General features: G+C 34.2%; 1 protein-coding gene across 2 annotated transcripts in view; it reads right to left on the reverse strand.

Annotated features, from left to right (window-relative positions):
* LOC118180982 (fibronectin type-III domain-containing protein 3A-like) overlaps window positions 1-21022 on the reverse strand; it is a 254400-nt gene that overhangs the window by 69933 nt on the left and 163445 nt on the right. For both annotated transcript variants that reach the window (XM_035350064.2, XM_035350070.2), the window contains one exon: window positions 6965-7148. In XM_035350064.2, coding sequence (XP_035205955.1) covers window positions 6965-7148 — 184 coding nt within the window. The remainder of the gene's footprint in view (window positions 1-6964; window positions 7149-21022) is intronic.

Raw genomic sequence — 21022 nt, forward strand, 5'->3', positions numbered from 1 at the left:
ACGGCACATTTACAGTGACAACGGTACCAATTTTGTGGGAGCATGCCGAAAACTACAAAAACTAAATCAGATTTGGTCTTCCTTGTATGCAACGGAATCGGTTTTCCAAGAACTAACTAAGTCATCTATTGAATGGCATTTTATACCGCCTGCTTCGCCCCACTTCAGAGGAATATGGGAAGCCGGCATTTGCTCAGCGAAATTTCATCTGAGAAGAGTATTGAAAGAGACTCTTTTAACCTACGAAGAGTTGTCAATGCTACTTACCCAGATCGAGGCTATTTTGAATTCACGTCCACTTGCTTACGTGAATGATACTGATATTGACTGTATTAATGTTTTAACCCCTTCTCATTTCATTACAGGTGATACTTTAACTTCCTTTCCAGAGACCCATCAGACTTTACGCACAAGGAGTTCTAGGTGGGAACTTGTACAGAATCTACGTCTGGGATTCTGGAAGCGATGGAAAAAGGAATACTTGACTTCGCTTCAGCAGAGATCCAAGTGGCAGTACAACAGACCCAATCTAAAAATCGACACGGTGGTTCTTATCATCGAAGATGGATCTCCACCGCTAGCTTGGCCTATAGGACGCATCATCGATGTCCATCTGGGCAAGGACGGCTTAGCTCGCGTAGCCACTGTCAAAACTAAAACTGATGTTTTCAAAAGAGGAATTAATAAACTTTCACCGTTGCCTGTGTATCAGGACTAAACCTGATAGGGTGGGAGTATGTTCACTTCCAAGCCTGTTGAATTAATTTCTACCTTTTCGTTGCCCTGCGTTGGCAACATGCTTTTGAGATTTGTCATTTGTAGGATTCGGTCGCTAAAAGCGTAGCTGGCTTGTAACTGTTGTAATTCTTATTTGATGCTTATCTGTACTCCTGAATTATTACTAAATGTTTACGTGTGAATGTTATATCATTAAATGTCTTCAGTTCGATTTAAATACACCAAGAGTCGACTGAATTTATTAAGTATGTTTAAAGTCGAAACTGCGTCATCCATGTCGGCGCCATTCTAATACGACGTACGTAAACAGAAGGTCTCCTAGAACAGTCTATCTTTGAACCTCTTGTGCCACATGTGATATGGCTTCTTCTTGGTAGGCCTCTTGAATCATATAAGAAGTCTCTGTCGTGGTTTTTTTCAGTTTCACACAGCACTTTACAGAATAACGCTGCTCCAAATGATACTGCATTTTCCACTCAACCAGTTTTTGATGGGGGTCATTGACATACACCACTAGCAATCTTCTCACTATAACCTCTCAGAGGCAACTGACACTTACTGTGCACCCCTACTAAGAAAAAAATCAGTTTTGAAACTTTGTGAACAGACCCTGCATAATGTGTCCTGCATATATTTCCTCAAAAATATAAAATGAAATCATAACGCTAATAAAATTATTATGATAAAAGTTGGAGTATGAGATATTTAACACTTACACTGTGAACCTCACTGGCTGTTAAAGGTTTCTATTTTGAAATTATCAAATGGCTGAAGCGTTAAGCAAGTCTCTGCATCATTAATGAAAAATCTTATGTGAAAATTATACGAAAGCAATTAATTTTGATGCAGTTTAGAGATGTTTATTATAAGCGGTTATTATTTTTAATAAAGAACGGGAAAACATCAAAATTAAAATGAAGAGTTAAGGTATAATTGCAAATTACAAAATAATTGTAAATTGCAAATAAGGTATAATTGCAAAAGTTATAAATTTTATCTAAACACTTCTATTTATATACAAAGAGCAAATTGCTTTCGCATAAAATTGCAGTAAAATTTTTAAGGGTGAAGATATTTTAAATTCTTTGGCTTTATCAGAAAAATACCAATGTTGCATTTTAAAAAATTTGACTCGATAATAGTAATAAAAGACTTTTGAGAATTATTGTAAACCCTGCTCTTGCTAGTGTGGTTAGACAGTAAAGAGGCCTATTGCAATGTGGCTGACACTCTTCAGAGTCCCATGTATAATTGAAATTCTCGGATTGAGCATATTATATGGATACAATTAAGATGATATTGTTACGAAATGTACAGGCGTGGTAAGATGGCTTCCCCACAAAGCCGTTTTAGGGTTGCCATAAAATGGCAAGGAAAGGCAGAGTTGCCATATTTGGTGAGAAATCACCCATTTGGCGATATGCAATGGACGGATGGAAAACCTTCTGGAACGAAATCTTACTGGTTTACTCCGAAATGTTCTCGAACACAAGACGAAAACTACATAAACCCTGCTGGTCCTCAGTCAGTTAGTGTGTGTGCTTAGCATAGAGTGCGAGATAATATGCCTCGTCGAGCGAGCTGATAGTCAGTCACTGAGTGTGTGCCTCATCTAGCGAGCTGATAGTCAGTCATTGAATGTGCCTCGTCAAAGAGGGAGAGTCAGAGTGCCTCGCCTACAGTGCGAGTTAGTATCGAGTTGGTGTCTCATTTAGTGAGTCAATCCCTGTGGAGTCGATCGAGTTGACAGCCAGGCAGCGAGTGCCGAGGGGGTCGTCGAATGCACCGAGAGTCTTGCTGTGTATCTTCGAGTGTATCGCGATTTGTAGCGTGGAGAGTCTTGAGAGTAAGTGGAGTTCCGAGAATCACCAAGCAGAGTCGAGAGCTGTACTCTAGTGCTTTGCCGTGAAGCTGTCTCCACCGTGATAACCTGATAACCTAGAAGCTGTGTCGCTGATCGTATCAGTGTATTTATAGTAGGTCAAGGTTCGTACGGTCCTTAAAAGTCCTTAATTTTTTCAAAAACGATTTTTGGTCCTTAAAAGTCCTTAATTTTGGCCAAAATGAATAAACGGTCCTTAATTTTGCTCATTTGACATTTCTTATCATTTCTAATGATTGCCATTCTAAGTGTGAATTACGATTTCTCATCAATATGGAATTAAAATTACACGGCTCTTAACCAATCTGTTGGCGGATTTGCATTGCAAACGATAAAAAAAAAAACAATTAGCTACCCGAACGAAAGTATCGGTGTCTGATTGGCTATTCACCCAATCTTTCGAAACAGGTGTTATCCATAAATTTAGGCAGATTGTGACGAAAGCGTGAAGCCGAAAGTTCTTTAAGAGGCGAAAGTGATGATGAAGGTGCTCGAGAAAAAAAAAAAGGGGGGAGGATTCTGAAAATATTTGCCAAAATTAGAGCAATCCCAACCTGGAAGGCCACAACCCTTCCGATGCCAATAGGAACGAGATGTCTGGAAAGTGCATTTTCAATAAACTGTGGCTTCATCAAGCTGACTACAAAGACTGGATATTGATGGATGACAATCCTTATAAAGCTAAATGTGGTCTTTGTTTGAAACAAATTGAAATTTCTATAATGGGAGAGTCAGCGCTGAAAATTCACATGAAAATTAAGTTTCGTTTTATCATTTCAATTTGTTTTTACATGGTTTTGCTTAGCTTAATTTCTGTGTTTGTTTCAATTAAGCCATAAATTAATTTTTTATCACCTTCTACGGAGTTTATTCTCTTTTTCACGTACTATATGTATGGGATATCGGGATTATGAGTTTATTTCTGCAGAGGGTCTGTTATCGATTTCGCGGGAAATCTGTTGGCTCCATTTCGATTTTAGGTCGCCAAGGGCAAATTCGGTAACGCTAGCCGAGAAAAAGTGAAGTTCGGAAATACGTTTTGAAGCTTCAATAGACAATTAAGTATTTGGTTTATTTGGTTTAAACCTATGTTGTTGATAGTAATCCATAATTTTTGCTAATGGTGATACAATAATTAGTTGAAAATAACTAACTAATTAAAAATTTTTTAATATTTTTAAAGCTCAAAACAATTAATTGAAACTAATTTTCCTGAATTAACTAGACGCAAAATTAACTTTCATGAATTACTAAAGTTATTGGGTAGAAGTTTAACTGAAAATATACATTCCGTATTATATATATATATATAATACGAATATATATATAACTAACTTGCAATTGCGCAAGTAGTAGTAACTTGTTTTCGCACTAAATGAATTTAAGATCATACAACATTTGATATGCTAAATAGCAGCTATTAGCACTATTTATCTCTTTCCTAATGTACCCACTTTATATATTATCTCCAACCTTTTATAATTTTTTTAATATTTTAATTTTTAAGTTTTAAAGTTTTTATACAAAAACTTTAACATCTTTCAATATATATATATATATATATATATTTATATAGTACAAAGTCCGAGGTCTGGACTCGTCGGGACTTCGGTGATCCCAGATTTGAGATTTTTCCGGATATTAGATCATTTTAAATCTACTAAGATGGCATGTAGAAATTATAAAATTGAAAATATGAAATAATGAAGCATTTGTGATTTAAAGGGTATCAAAATTTACAAAAGAAAAGAGCTTAATATTTATATGTTTACTATATTAAACATTTCTTTCAATGTGAGTTGTTTGATTTGTTTTCTCTGCTAATACTTTAGACTAATACTATAGACATATAATTTCTTGTTCAGTTATTAAGTTCCATTGTTCAAGTCCTGTAATTGCTGTGTCGAGAATTCCGAATAACTTGTCAATCAAAATTTTTTCTCGTTCAGTAACCTCTCTGTTACTTTCTTCACTATCGGTAGCTGTATTTTCTGGATTTAGAAGCATACTACAGATTTCGCCCTCCGTTAATTGATTGATGATTGAGCATTGTCATCGCAATGAAAAACTTCTGTTTAACTTCGCTAAATTCTGCCGCATGGTGCGGCCATGCGAGCTCTGGCACTGGTTCTGGCTTTATGTAAATTACAAATCAGTTACTCTTAATTCAAATAGCACTAAATATAATCGTTTGTCCTATGAGTATCATTAACAAAATCTATTTTTAGCATAAGGAAAGAAATTTCTGCTAAATCTCCCCTTGTCAACATTTTAGCGCATTAAACTTAAATCTGTAATCGGATAATACTCTGTTATATGACGTCGCTGCATGATTCATCACTCAAGTTGTCATCCGTTGATAAACATGCGGTGATGAAAGCAAAATACAATACATAATAATGATTCGCGATTTCGGCATCAAGGATATAAAATATTAGTTGGTGTAAAATTAACAAATGCTTCGGTTTGAGATTATGCCAAGCAGGTACACAGCTATGGAGTCAAATTACTAATCACACAAATTTATGCTAAAATAATTATTTCTTCAATAATGAGATATTTTATTTAGCACCAAACTGAGATTAAGAATCGGGATTTCCGGTATGTTTTTTTATGATGAGGAAAAAAATATAATGTGCGTGCGTAAAGCATACCCCTTCCCTTCAAAAAAGCCCTAAAAAATTGCTGGTGGTAGCTTTGAGGTCCGGATTTTAGATCATTCCAGATATTGGATGTCCGGATCTCGGACTTTGTACTAAGTCCGATATATACAGTACAAAGTCCGATATATATATATATATATACATCTTTCAAAATATAACTTACCAGTATGGATTCACTCTTTTAAAATAATTCTACTTTAATTAAACTTAGGAGATAATATAATCAATTAATCAATATTGTTTAGGAAATAAATTATATATATATAGTTAATGTATATTTTCACTATTCAAGTATTCACTGCGACAAGTATTCTTATCTTGTCACATGAACAGGCCTCTGTGGAAAGGGGCTTCACTGTAAATAAAGCAATTGAAATTGAAAATTTAAGTGACTCATCATATATTTTTCAACGCCCGGTATTTGATTACATAAAATTTTCTGGAGGTGTTCTTAATATCGAAATTAATAAAGAAATGAGATCAGCAGCAGCTTCTGCAAGAAGTGGAGTTCGTTATTTAGAAGAATGTTCAGTATTTAGAAGAACAAAAATCTTTTAACTAAATCTGAAAATTCAAAGAGGAAAAGAAATATTATTGAGGGAGAAATTGATTATATGAAGCAGAAGAAAAAATTTCTTCAAAGGGACATTAAAGATATTAATGAAGAAGTAGATGCTTTAGCAGATGAAGCTGAGACCAGCAGGAACATTGATTTGTTTATCAAAGCAAATGAACTTAGAAGAATAGTTAAAGAAAAATAAATAGACATAAATAAATTAGATGTTAAAATAGCTGAAAAGACTTCAGATTTAAAAAAAGCACAAATGTTTTGTATCTTTTATTGTACAATTTATTATTCTAGTATCTTTCAAAAAACCAAGGAAATAAATTGTATGTTTACAAATCAGTTATTTTAATCTGCAAAATATTCTTACATTGTGGTTATAATAGTAGTTGACTGCGTTTAAATAAATATCAAATAAGTTAAATAATAATCATGTAAATCTCTAAAACAGTGACTGTTATTAGTGTAAAATACACATATACATGTTTTTCAAGAAATTATGTTCCTAATTTAATGTTATCTACTTCATAACTTGTAGGGAGTTAGTTTAATTTTCAAATTTGTTTTATGGTAAGTATTAAATTGAATTTAATAATAGTGCATAATACACACTTCTGTTAGTTTCTTAAAGTGAAATTACAAGCATGAAGTGGGTTGTATGGATAATTGCTTTATTCTATTCATTTTTTTGTTTGCTGATAGGTCCTTAATTTTTTTTTATGGTCCTTAAAAGTTCTTAATTTTCATGTAAGGAAACGTGTACGAACCCTATAGATCTTCGGTGACTGTAAAAATGTTTTGGAGCTGTCCTGATTAATATTGGTAAATAAAGTGTGTTTCGATACTTCATCAAGTGTTGTCGTTATTCACTCCAAATCTACAAACCCCGTACAAACGTGAAGGAAGAGAAAAATGCAACAATTGGTGTCAGAAGAAAAGAAAAATGTAACAATATGCATAAGCAAAATAGTGTTCTGCAAGTCTGCATTTGACAAAGATATAAGCTAAAATTTAAAATCAATCAAAGTTTCATGCTGAATAAAGCAATGATGAAAAGAATGTAACTGAAGAGTTAACAGAAAACAATTTATGACATGAATTTAAATTGATACCAACCATGAGGTGACTGGCCATTACATTGGGAAGGATGCTGTAGCATTCCATGAAGATTTTGTGGATTAAGAGCTGGCTGCAAATGACTAGGAGGTTGTGGCTGAAAGTGAGGAGGACCGTATGTTGGAGCCGGGTACGGATAATATGGTGGTGTGGCCATTGGAGGAGTAGAGGCATGACTTGGACTCTGTAAAGAAAAAAATAAATCATGTACTTCATGGAAAATTATAAATCCAACATTTAAATCACACTTTAAAAATTCTTCACAATAACATTTCTGCATGACGCTCTGTGCAGAAATATGTATATGCATGTGTGTTATATACTGCTGGCCATTAAATATGCTACACTAGATAGGAAAGAACACAGCAGAAACTTATGTATGGTATATATACAGTAGAATGGGAGGAAGACATGAGGGTTCAGAATTCAGTACACAGAGCTAGCACCTCTGGCAGCAATAACAACTCTAATCTGGCTGGATATGAAGTCAAACTGAGATTGGATGACAGATACAGGTACTTCATTCTAAGTGACTTCAACTCTATATCAGAGTTCGTCAATCATAGTGGCTGGCCATGACTAAATATTCTCAGTGTGCGAGAGATCTGGTGAACACCAGAAAGAATCTGGAGAAGGCCAGGACAACAGGTAAACAGTAGCTGTATCAAGGAAGGTCAGGACAGCAGGAGCAACATGTGGTCATGAATTATCTTGTTGAAAGATGTCATGCAGGGCTCGAAGATAGGATACAGTTATGGGCCGTAACATGTCAGAAATGTTATGACGACAGTCCACACTACTGGCTGTGTGAATGAGAAGTGACTGGCAAGTATTATCTAATGTTGGCCCATACCATCTTACCAGGTTCTGGGCCTACATAACGATGATGAATGCAAGCTGGTAACATTCGTTCTCTTCTGTGCCTCTACAAATAGATAAATCCATCATGAAGCTATATGTCGTACAAAGATTCATCTGAAAATATGGCATGATGTCACTCCTGTGGCAGCATGATCACACCAAAGGGCAGCTTTACAAATACAAGGCAACCTTGTTCAAGGTTGCTTTTCAGTGCTCCATAAAATATATTAATTTGTAATTTAAGGGTAATTAATTTCAATAAATTTCTATTTATTTAGCATATAAAAAAAGTTATGCCTAAGTACAATAAAAATAAATCATTTCAACAAACAAATTTTCTTTAACCACCTCAAAAAAGTTACAAAACATTTTGGACGAGTTTATATGGTATTCCATTCATTACAGTTATTTTTCTAGTTTTAGCTGTTACAGAATTTTTTATCAGATCTTTTACATCTGAAGTAACCATGATATCATTTTCTATTGATATCACTAACCAATAATAAGACACTATTCTGACACTGTTGATCTTAAATAATTTTCCTGAATTTCAGCTTTGTAAAAATCCTTCCTCCAGTACTTATTTATTCATAGGTTAAATTAAATAGACAAGCCTATGGATATAAGTTCTCCTAATTTATATCCATATTGAACAGCAAATATCGACTTGCATTCTTCTGACTTGAATATTCCATATTAAAAATCAGCCTTTTATAAGTTTGTTTAATGGATTAAGGCAAAGAACATAGGACTATCTGCCTTTTATAAGCTTAACAAGGATGGCCAAACTTTACACCAGTTGGAGCTGCATGATATATATCTCAGGAACTTTCAAGAGCCACTATATCATTTTCAAAGTAGCAAAATGGTTTTTGAAAGTAAAAAAAGTTCGTAGTGAATGAAGCATGTTTTTACATGTTTCAAATAGGTGGTTTTTAATTAAGATTACTTTTTATTAAAAATTCTGTTGAGCTTTCCTTTCAGGTAGTTCATAATTTTTCCTATGCTTTAAAAATTTTAAATTGTCTGTGATGCAATGAGTACTCTTTTATCTTCTCTATCTCAAATAGAAACTACATATTTTCTTTTGGTTTTCAAATTTTCTTCCCTTTCAACAAGCTCAAGGAACAACAGTAGTTAATGAATGAAGATTTACTAATTTTGTCTTATCTGACATTACATTTGGGCTTTTTAATGTGAAAGCATACTTGCCAACCTATGACACTCAAAAATCAGGAGATTTTTTTAAGAAATCAGGAGATTTTTCACAATGTTAAAAAGACTTTAAATGATAAAAATATAGTTTGTAATAATGAATTAACTTTAAATAGTTACTAAGACTTAAATGCAAGCAAAACAAAAATACCTTAGACATAAAAAACATTTTTATTGCTTTCATCGTTTAAAAAAAAAAAAAAAAAAAAAAAAAAAGGCACTTTAATCAGTTTTCATACAAATGTTATGGACAGTGGCAGATTTTGCTCTCGTTAAGAAAGAAACTTCATAATTTTGTTCATAGCAATTGCCACATAGGCCTCCTTTCGCTAATAAAAGTTTTTCTAATGTGTCATCACTAATATTAGATCTAAATTTAGTCCTCGTTTTCGCAACAACACTGAAAATCCTCTCACACTCCGCATTACTATGGGGAACTGTCAAGATGGCCAACATAATTCTAGAGAGTTCACTATATTTTAAAATTCCATCAGCACCTTTCAATTTTCCAATTAACCTCCACTGGGTGTCAATCCTAGCTGATTTTATAACTTCATCCAAGTTTTCTAATTGTAAACTGCAAAATTGTGACTGCAGTATATCAGTAGCAACATCAATATCATCATCTTTCATGACTAAACGAAGTAACACAGGAAATCTGTTCAAAAAGTACCTTATATCAAAAAAAGATGCATTTGCTAGAGCAGAAACATCAGCAACTTTAGCATGCAAAATCACTTCATCGTTGACTGGAAATTTATGTAGTGTGTAATCACATACTCGACAGAAGTAACTTCTAACATGAAGATAAAACTTATTTTTGTCTTCTTCTGAAAGTTCTTCCACTACTTATGTAGTTGCAGCTCCTATTACCAAATCTTCATCTTCCTTCTGATTTTCTGTTTCACCATAAATCACATCATATATAGAATTACAAGACAAAACACAGACTGGTTTTACAAACTTTGATAAAATGTCTTTAAACAGATTATAAATCATTGATTGCAAAACATGAATTAATGGAATTCTGCTTTGTAGAATTGTGTTCAGAACATCGAATGATGGCAAAATGAATTGTAAAAAAAAAGCAAAATGCTTAAGGTCCGAAGAAAAAAGCATAAATATTCGTTCTTCACAAGATAAACTTACAGTAATCGGAAAATGTTTCGTGTGTTGAGTAATTTTTTTTTTTTTATTTTGAGAGAAATTTGTATCAGCTTTACGCTTATATTTTGCAGTATTATTTTGAGAACTGCCAGTTGAATTGCTGAATGATGCAGAAATTACAAAAAATCAAAATTTTTCTCATTTTAGTATTATGCAGCTGTTGGAACTGTTTCAATTTTTCCTTTCTTTTAGAACTCCTTTCAAGATAATAATAAATATCAACAATGTGTTCATCCACATTTAATGGTAAAGAAGCTGCCCCTTTTTCAGCTGCTAAATTTAAGAGGTGACAGGTGCACCTCATAATCTGCCAATCTGAATTTGCCTTTCTTAAGATGCCTGCAACACCAGTCTTCAAGCCTACCATTACTGGTGCATTATCGGCACCAAACGCTAAGCAATTATCCAGAGGGACTGCATTTTATTTTAAAGTTTTAATAATTAGCTGTGCTATATTAAAGCCTGTCGAATGTCCTTCTAAAGTGGGGTCAGAAAGTAAACTGCACTCAATTCCTGAAGACTCTGGATTAAAAAAAGAAACAACAATTGGATACAGTTTTGAATTGGTATTATTGCTTCCATCCGTAGAGAGGCAGAACGGAGCTGTTTGAATGCAATCAATAACTGAAGATTTATTTTTCAAACCCATTTCTTTAACAATTGCACCTGTTTTGGTCCTTGCACTTGAGTATTTCTCAGCGATTTCACTATTGGGAAACATTTTTCTAAATAAAGCTGCAGCGTGATCCGATGCATTCAGTGGCAGGTTGTGTTCCAGTAAAAAGGCAGAAAACAGACATTCTGCATTAATCACTTTTTGGTCTTTTGTTTCCGAAGAAAAATTTAATTTTTCGTTTTTTCAAAACAACTCATGTTGTCCTTGTGTTTTTGTGTACGCACATGTTTGAGAACATCTGCCCTTCCACCAAGCGAAATCGAAAAATCGCAACGACAGATGGTACACATCGCAAATTTATTACATTTCCGTGAAGAAATAATGGAAGGAAAGTCAACAGTGTACGATTTTTGAAACGTGCACGAGTATTTCACCTTTCTCGCAGACATATCAAAAGACGATAATTTCTAAAACTATTTCCTAAAGGCACGTGTACTCACACAACTCAGGACAAGATGAACGAAATAGCGGAAGAACATCCAAAGAACGGCCAACGGCCTTTGTGCTCATTGGCTAATATATGCCAGATGACACGCAGTGGAGCTCGATGCCCATTGGACAGCTGGAGAACGACGTTGCTGGATACGTATGCTGTCAATTACAAAGCAGAAATTCTCATCTGATTCGCAAGGTTTCATTTTAGATATAATCTAGAGAAAATTCAGTTGCTTTCAGACGTCCAAAATCACTTTTTTTTTTTTTTGTTTGTTTGTTTGTTTGTTTGTTTGTTTGTTCATATAACGAAGTATTAAGCCAAGTTCCATAAAAATCGTGAGAAATATTAAGAATAAGAAAAAGTCGGGAGAAATATATTGTAAATCGGGTTGGCGGGAGAGCGGTCGAAAATCGGGAGTCTCCCGCCTAAATCGGGAGAGTTGGCAACTCTGTGAAAGTTTAAAAATACTCTTAACTTGACCCAAGTACCACTGACCATTAATGTTACAAATCTTTAGGAAAGGTCAAATTTTGTAACGGGGATGACTGAAAAATGATGATGATGTTTTCAAGTGGCCAGACACTTGCAATTTAACGCAATGGCCAACACCTATCAGTCATTTAGCCATCTCATCATTGAGAATGGTGGCCAAGTTGCATAACAGAAGGGACCGATTTTACGTCCACAAGAACAGGGAAAGATTACTATGGTCATTTTTAAATACAAAGTTATGTGTGTGTGTGTGTATATATATATATATAGAAAGAGAACCAATTTTTGACTTAACATTCAGAGTAACTTGATCTTTCATTGAAGGGTGTAAAAAATTCTGATAAAATATTATGAATCCCTCCCTCCGCATTTTATAGTCCAGGAAGGGAAATAAATATTTCCTTTATAAATTTACAGATGGATATTTTGACTGACAATTTAAAATGCATAAAATAACATCAGTGTGAATATAACAGGACAGTAATTTCTCGGCGGCGCGAATTTCAGGGATTTATTTTCGCAAATTTTCGCAGATTTCTAAGAATTTGTAAATATTAAATTTTTTCCGAATGAAAAAAAAAAAAAAAAAAAAAAAAAAAAAAACTGGGAATTTCATATTTTTCTCGATTATCTTATAATTTCTGAGATAAACTATTCACTTTTGCGCATAATTAAGTTATTTAAATTCTGCCTTCATTAGAATTTAAGCATTGAATATACTGAGAAAGAATCCCTATCTAAAATCTTAATGAGAATTTATGAATCTTAGAAGATTCCAGTGCATATGTACTCATTTGGATAATATGTGTGTTCTTGTACGATTTCCAACCTTCCCTAAATTGATTGACCGATTTCACGAACTGTGGCGGCATGCTTTCAGTTGCATTGGCACTAGTGAGAGAAAAAAGTACCGTATTTACTGGCGTAATAGTCGCATCCCCGTTTTGAAGCAGAAGAAATCGTCAAAAGTGTATAATATTGCATAGTAGATTTCCCCGCATAACAGTCGCAGCTAGACTTTCACAATGAAAAAAATGGCAAAAAAGTGCGACTATTACGCAAGTACACACGGTGACACTTCACAGAAAAGAGTTTCTATATATTGCTCTTAAATTTTAGCAATTGGATTTGCAAATAAAAAGAGTAAACCTGAAAGATTTAAGCAGTATAGGAAGGAAACGTTTTAAGAGAAGAAAAATCTACTGTTTTATTCCACTTTAGAGACCATGTTGTGATGAGAAAAATTTGGTTCGTTATCAAACGTATGGATCGATGAAAGGCAACTATTCATAAGTCATTTTCTCATAGCATTTCCAAGAGAAGCAATATGGATATTCATCGGTTAAATAACTAACCTTATACATTTCAAGGATTCAGGAGTTTTTGAAACAAAAGCTCAGTAATCAGAAATCCATCACGCAAATGACTCGTAATTAAAAACGTTAAAAAACCGCAGAAGAACAGTAAACAGAGACAGCATCTCTGAAATACAAAAGAGTGCCAACATCCTTTCTTAGCAAAGGAAAACTTGGGGGATGATTCATGTCTGGGAGGAACATAAAGGACAGAAAGACACTGTAAAAGCTATGACATCATAATATGCGTTTGCACAACCTTCCGTAAGTCAGGAAGTTCCAAGGCCAATTCTTTTTTCAAAGTGAAACAGGGTTGATATGATAAAAAAAAGACATATTGTACAGGACTATATATAGTCTGGAAAATCATAAATTTTAAAATGCAAGTCTAATTTCTTTTTATGAAAGTGACTTTCATTCTTTGTCATAACAAACTATAATTATTTCATAACTAACAGTGACAATAATCAGGACAACATTATTTGAGATACTGGTTCCAGATAATTTTGGTTTTCTCTAGAAGTGGTTACTTTAACAAACCATGGGTGATGTTCGATATTATTATACATGTTCTCAGAAATGCTGGTCACTTTCAGAGGCGGTCATCTCAGGAAAGTTATCGCCGCGAGATATTGCACTTCACTCAACTTTTAAAAGTAAAATAGAGACAAATTTTGCCGGCACTAGCATCTCTCCTCTAAAGTGCATAATTTTGTGACACATTTTGACGAAATATAACTCCTTCAAAATAAGATCTAACAACAAAATTCAAGATATTAATTCCCCATATCAAGGGGGGCTTGGAAAATATACGCATACCCTGATGATTGCTTTTAGCGAAAATTCTGCGCGTTTCTATTACATCGAAATAAAGCCAATATACAGTTACTACTCGGAAATTTTGCAATCACAGTTCTTTCATAAGCCCGTTTTACATTTTTGACTCCTCAAAATATTTCAAATTGTTTTATTCATCTTGCCTTTGTAAACAGTTCCCTTACGATTTTTACGTGCTGGATACTTAAATGTTTAAAGAACTATCATTTAACTTCAATGTTAAATAGACCAGGTGAAAAATTTTAACGGTAATTTTTAGAAATTCTGTATCTGCTGATAATCGTACAATTGCCTAAAGTGAACGGAAGTTTAATATCTCTAAAGCAGTAACCCTGAAGGAAAGTAAAAGAGCTATTCCAGCGAACAAACAAAATAATGGTGTAAGCAAAACTTTTACTAGCCTTGGTTAAACCAAAATAATGTCTACAACTAACTTTTATTGCTGTGGAACAGAATCAAAACAACACTTTGCGATATATTACATAATTTCATAATATGTAAGCAATAGTTACACTACCAAAACGTTAAGAATAGTATATTCGTATAGTCCTGTGGTGTGTTCGGGATTAGAAAACATTCCAGAGTTTTTTAATGCGAATGATTAGTTGATCACTTCCAGTACAAAGGAGTTTTTTTTTTTTTTTTTTTTTTTTTTTTTTAAATAGCTATGAAAATCGCAGCATGAATGTTTTCAGTTCACTTTCAATATCCCTTTATTGTTGATACGCATAATCGATTTAAAAAAAAAAAAAAAAAAAAGAGTTTTCTAAAGAAAATACGAAAAACACACAAAAACGCACACAAAAGTGAAACCAACAAGATTCCAAGAAATGCACATCATGTCCGCAGCAACTACTTTTCGATATCTTGAATATTTTGGTTATTTGGTTATACACTATACGATTTCCTTTTATTCCTCCATATCAAATTTAATCTATTATAAAAGCCGATTATAATGTATAACGTGCATAAGGTGTTATAATAACTGAAAGCAATTTTTTGTAATGTCTCCTTCATGGAGAAACAGAAAGAAGAAAATTTTTAAGGGTGGTTTGGACTCAACTATACCAATACCTTTTTATTAATTCCTTTTAATTTGAGGTCACATGTAGATTGCGGAATATAGTGCTGCATCGATATACAGATACATGCATTATACATACACTTTATATGCATTTTTTTTACTCCATTCCATCGGGGACATGTGCCACGATACACATGTGAACATATATGGTCCTGGATTCTCGTTAAGATACGGTAACTTAATTAAGAACAGTACAAATGATTAAAGGCTCAGTTACTGATATATGGCAAAGCTCGCGAAAGCTGACAAGGCAAGGGATGCCGCCTTTTCGGCAGTCTTTCGATGCGAAACAGACTCATATTCATGCTACACAAGAGAAAACCCACGAAAATCAACCATGCGGTCAGCCCATTCTTCTGGGTTTGAACCCAAGACGAACTACCAGCATTTAGCGGTCTTTACCCACTGAAATGATTATCGAGCCATGATTCATAAAAATTACTATATAATTATTGGAAACATATATAATAATTTACATAATTAAAGTACACTTTTGGAATGAAATACAGTGCAAATTTCACTCAATGCTTTAATAATTTTTTTCTATGAAAACATGACAAGTGCATTTTAATGTATTATTTTAATGGCTGAATGATTTTTCAGATTCTACATAACAATTTAATCAATTAGGTTAATGTCTGGGTGGGAATAATTTTTAAAATTATTTGTTTTAGTGAAAAACAATATTACCATTATTGTGGCCAACAGATGGCATCCTCCCTTTACCAGAAGAGCGTTCTTTCCTCCCTCCTAGAGACTCGGCAGACGAAAAGGAGACATCACCGCGCGCATGCGCAGATGCATTTCAGCTGCACCTTAGTTTTCTAACAGTTGCGTTGTAAATTTATATATAGTAGTAGAAGCGAAGAGTAAAATGTTGGTGTTAAAAAGTGTCATTTCAAATTTTTGAACCTGTAAATTATTTATTAAGCATCATAATTGGTGAGCCAAGCCAGCATGAATGCCACCGAGTGACATTATCGATTTCGATAGTTGATTGTTTATATAATTTACGAAAATAACTGAGAAGTTCCCAAGTGCAAAACATGGAGGATTTAGAAATAGCAAAACAGAAGCGGAAAGCAATTAGGAGTGCATTTACGAAAACAGCGAATAAGTTGGATGACCTGATACGATCAGATTCTCCGGATTTGGATGATATACAAATTTATTTAGATCAAATTTCAGAGAAGTATAAAATTTACGAAATACGGATGACTCCTTTTTGGAACTTCTACAGCAAAAAAGCTGCACTGAAGAATACGAAAGGGAATTTAGTGCAGCTCAAGAATATTACGATAAATTATCTTATTACGTTGAAAGCCAACAGAAAAAAGGGTAAGTGTTTACAGCCTTCTACTGGTTAAACGAAGAAAGGTTCTTCATCAGGAATAGTTACGGCCGCAAAACAGAAACTATCTGAGATCGAACTGGTGAAGTTCGATGGAGACCCTCGAAACTGGCTGACGTTTCGGACGAGATTTAGTAAAATACACGAAGATACTCGCATCGACCGGAAGGACAAGTTTCATTATCTACTGCAATCTACGAAACCTGAGACTGCGCCAAGAGCAATAGTGGAAAGTTTTCCTGCTACGGATGAAAATTACGAAAAAGCTGTGGAATATTTCAAAGAACAATTTGGACATGAAAATGTTTTAATTCAAATTTATGTTAGAGAGCTATTGAAACTGGTAATCAATGACAAACAAAAGAAGATTTACTAATTCTTTATGACAAGTTACAAACTCAACTACGCGCACTGGAATCACTCGGTTTAACTAAAGATAAATTTGCAGTTGTTTTATTTCCTTTAGTGGAATCAGCACTTCCTGCTGATTTAATACAAATTTGGGAAAGACAACGAGGTATGTCTACTGAAACAACAGGTAAGAGTGATTTGGATTCATTAATTGATTTTCTGAAAAGGGAAGTAAAAACTGAATTTAGAGTTAAACTTTCCCGTGATGGTTTAGGTTTTGATAAAGTAAGTAATAAGAAAAATAAGTTTTTTGACACAAAACCTGTCGTTTCAATTGCATGTGAACTAATTAATGCAAATAGTAGTAATAGTGTAATGAAAATTTTCAAAAGTATAAAAAGTTTGATGCTTGTATTTTTTGTGAAAAATCCCATTTATCTGAAAGTTGTAAGAATGCATCTTTAATGAATTTCGAATGCAAGAAAGATATCATTACGAAAAAGAATGTTTGTCTTAAGAAAAGCCATAGAGCAAATCAGTGTAAAGCTAAACATAGGTGTACCTTATGGAAAAACCGACATTTTGTGAATATACGAGTATGTCCTGATTTCCCTTCTAACAAAACAAAAAATGCCACAAAGACTAAGACGAAAACAAAACAGGCATTCTTAATAACCATGTCAAAGTATCAGATGTATATCTTCAAACTTTAATTGTAAATATTCAGAATGGTTCTAAAGAAATGTTTGTACGAGCAATTTATGATAGTGGTTCTACGAAATCATATTTATGTAATGATGTTGCTCAAAGGTTAAATTGTAAGTATATTGGTGAATCAAAAATTACGCAATTTCTTTTTGGTGGAGTTGAGACTTCAGAAAACGTGTATAAAAGAATTGAAGTACGCAATATATATATATAGTTAATATAAGTGTAAACTAGAGGTACTTGGTCAAAACAAAATTTGTTCTGAAATTAAGCAACTCCCATCTGGTTCGTGGTTACGCGAACTTAGGTCACATGATATCAAATTAAGTGATTTAGAAAATGGTACATGTTATGCCGATAGAGAGATAAAATTACTAATTGGAGCGGATTTTGGTGGTAAGTTGCTAACTGGAAAAATTGTTCCTCTTACATGTGGCGTCAGCGCGGTGCTTACGAAGTTAACGGCTGGACTGTTATGGATAAATTTACTGGCACTGAGCCAACTACGATAAATACTGCATCCCTCCTAATTTTTTCTCTGTTAGTAAAGGGTCAATGTATTAGAGATCTCTGGAAGTTAGATGTTTTGGGTATTAGTGAACCTTCCGTAAGTAAAACCAAAACTCAGTTACAGGAAAATACGCAAAAATATTTTGAAGAGACTCTTACGGCAAATTCAGACGGGAGGTACGAAGTAGCATTTACCTTGGGTGTCGGAAGTGCAGAATCGTCCACTTATTTGTTTGGCGCTTTTGACAATAGTAAGAAGAATTGGATTTTTGTCAATTTTCTTTGACTTTTAAAGTGAAAATAGGTCGATGTGTACATGGATAAAGTCAAGGGAGTGCGCAATGCCATTTTTGTGCAATTCTGGGTTTTCTTTAAGTGAAAATAGGTCGACGTGTGCATGGATACCGAGTGCGTGCAATTCTTAAAAACGCGCCAAGCAGTGGGCGATCCTGCACTTTCCCCGGAGGATAGTTCTCTTTTACCCGAAAACAAAGTGATAGCAGAAAAATGTCTTGTAAGTACGAGTACTAAAAGAATACGTGAAATTTTGACGCTTACGGAGACGTTTTCCAGAATTGGTTAGCACTCCGGATAATTGAAAAAGAACCGGATAAGAATAAAGGGTTAATCTTTGGATTATGGTAACTCGGCGATTTTTTTTGGCGAAACTTTGGCGACCAACCCTGCTACAGCAACCTACTAGTTTTGTTTTCACGAAGTAAAGGTTTTTTTTTTTTTTTTTTTTTTTTTTTTTAAATATTTTTTTCCAACAATCTGCTAGCCGAATTGCGCTTATAATAGAACTTTTATGGAACAAGAATGCTTAATTATGACGAAGATTAGGAGCGAAATTGGGAGAAAGTGCAGAATAGCAAACTGCTTGCCGCGTTTTTAAGAATTGCACATACACGGTATCATCCATGTACACGTCGACCTATTTTCACTTAAAAAAACATCCCAGAATTGCACAAAAATGGCATTGCGCACACTCTTGACTTTATCCATGTACACTGCTAAAGTCCTAGCTAGTAACCTTTATCGCCTTACCAAAATGTCGCCAAAGCACCTGTTACCATATTCCAAAGATTAGCCGAATAAATATAAGGGTACATTATTTGCCTCATAGAGCGGTTGTAAAAGAAAACAGTAGCACGAGTATAAGACCAGTGTTTAATGCAAGTTCTCATTCGTCTGGTTACTCATAATTGAACGCTTGTTTATCTGCTGGGCCAAATTTAATTGAAATTATACCTTTGATTATTAATTGGTTTCACAAGAGTTACATTGGTGTTACTTCAGATATAGGTAAGGCGTTCTTGCAAATACCTATAAGGAAAAAAGATTGAGACTTTTTGAGATTTAAGTGGTTCAATATGGATAATCAAGAACAAGTTGAACTAAATCGGCATAGTAGGGTAGTTTTGGATATTTCGTGTAATCCGTATTTATTGGCCGTTACAATACATCATTTGAGTGTAGTTCCAGAAAACTCAAGTCATACAGCGAAGATTTTTAAAAACATTCTTTTACGTAGATAACTGTGTGGTTGGTATGGATTCAGAAATAGAAATGAGAAAGTTTGTAAATGAATCACAAATAATTATGGCTTCGGGTCATTTTAATTTAAGATTCTGTAAATCCAATATAAGAAGTGCTGTTCCAGAGGAAGATTCCTCCAAGGAAGGAGATGTGTCTGTTTTGGGCCTTGTATGGTATACAGATACATACCTTATCTTGCAAAATAGGCCAAAATATAAAATTGAATGACCCAGTTACTAAAAGTCTAGTTTTAGCAGTAGCTCACCAGGTGTTTGACGTTATAGGACATACGGCTCTTGTAATGTTGATTCCAAAACTAATTTTACAGGAAGTTTGGTATTTAAAGCTTAAATGGGACGATGTTCTTCCCGATGAATTATCCAAAAAATTTAGGTTTTGGTGTAAAAAGTTGTACTTGCTATCCAGTATACAAATACCTAGATGGGTAGATCTCAAATATATTAATGAAGCTGTGAGTACACATCTCTTTTGTGACAGTAGTAAAAGTGCATATGGTGCACGCGTCTTTTTAAGACTACAGAGTGGCAAGAAGGTAAAGGTTTAGTTTGGTACATGCAAGATCGAGAGTAACGTAAAAGATGTAAACAGGGTTTCAAGTGGGTTCGAGGCTTCTGTATAGATTCACTCTCCAATAACTAAATGAAATAACTAATCAATAAGAGGAAAATAAAGATAAAAATACAATATTAAATTTCTAACAGTAACTGAACTCGAAGAGTAATAATAATATTAAGAAATATAATTTTGTTCATTAGCTTCTAGTTTTAACTGAGAGGAGGAAGAAAATGCAAAACTTGATAAAATAAATAACTAAAAGCAGATAACAGCACATCTGTGCATTTTTGCAGCAAATGAAAAATCGGGCGAGTACAAGAAGGAATGTTATACTGTGTAAAGAAGAAACAAGGACAACGACCACTGCATACCAATCCAATAAGAGCGTTTTCCCAAGTACGCGATAATTACATTCTGTGCGATACATTCTAATACTTTAATTGCACAGTCAGGCATCAGATATGCAATGTAGTTGCTCTTCTAACATCCCCCCCCCGAAAAAAAAAAATCTTAAACAAATTTCACCAACACGCTATTATGGTATTTTTCTTCTTTGCATCTTCGAATAGAATTTTCCCAGATCCCTATACTTCCGCTCCCATTTAAATGACAAGCGATAATTGAGAAAAGCTCAAGTGGGCGGCCAGCAGTCTTTTCGAGTATGTGATATCATACGCCTTATCGTTTGCAACATAGAAAAGGGTTGCATGACCTTCGAAGACACAGACTGTTCGCCCGCGTTACGCTTCGATAAAATAAATATGATTAATACATTGTTTCCCAGAGATAGCCACTTATTAGTCCCGAATTTGAAAGTGAAAGGGAATCTCCAGCGACAGCAGAAGGGGGAGAGAGGGATTACATGAGGCAAACAATTTACTCCTAGCTTTTTTCAAACAT

The sequence above is a fragment of the Stegodyphus dumicola genome, chromosome 6, assembly GCF_044657685.1.
Source record: "Stegodyphus dumicola isolate Sdum_Otavi_A_Nest chromosome 6, ASM4465768v1".
NCBI classification, from domain to species: Eukaryota; Metazoa; Arthropoda; class Arachnida; order Araneae; family Eresidae; genus Stegodyphus; species Stegodyphus dumicola.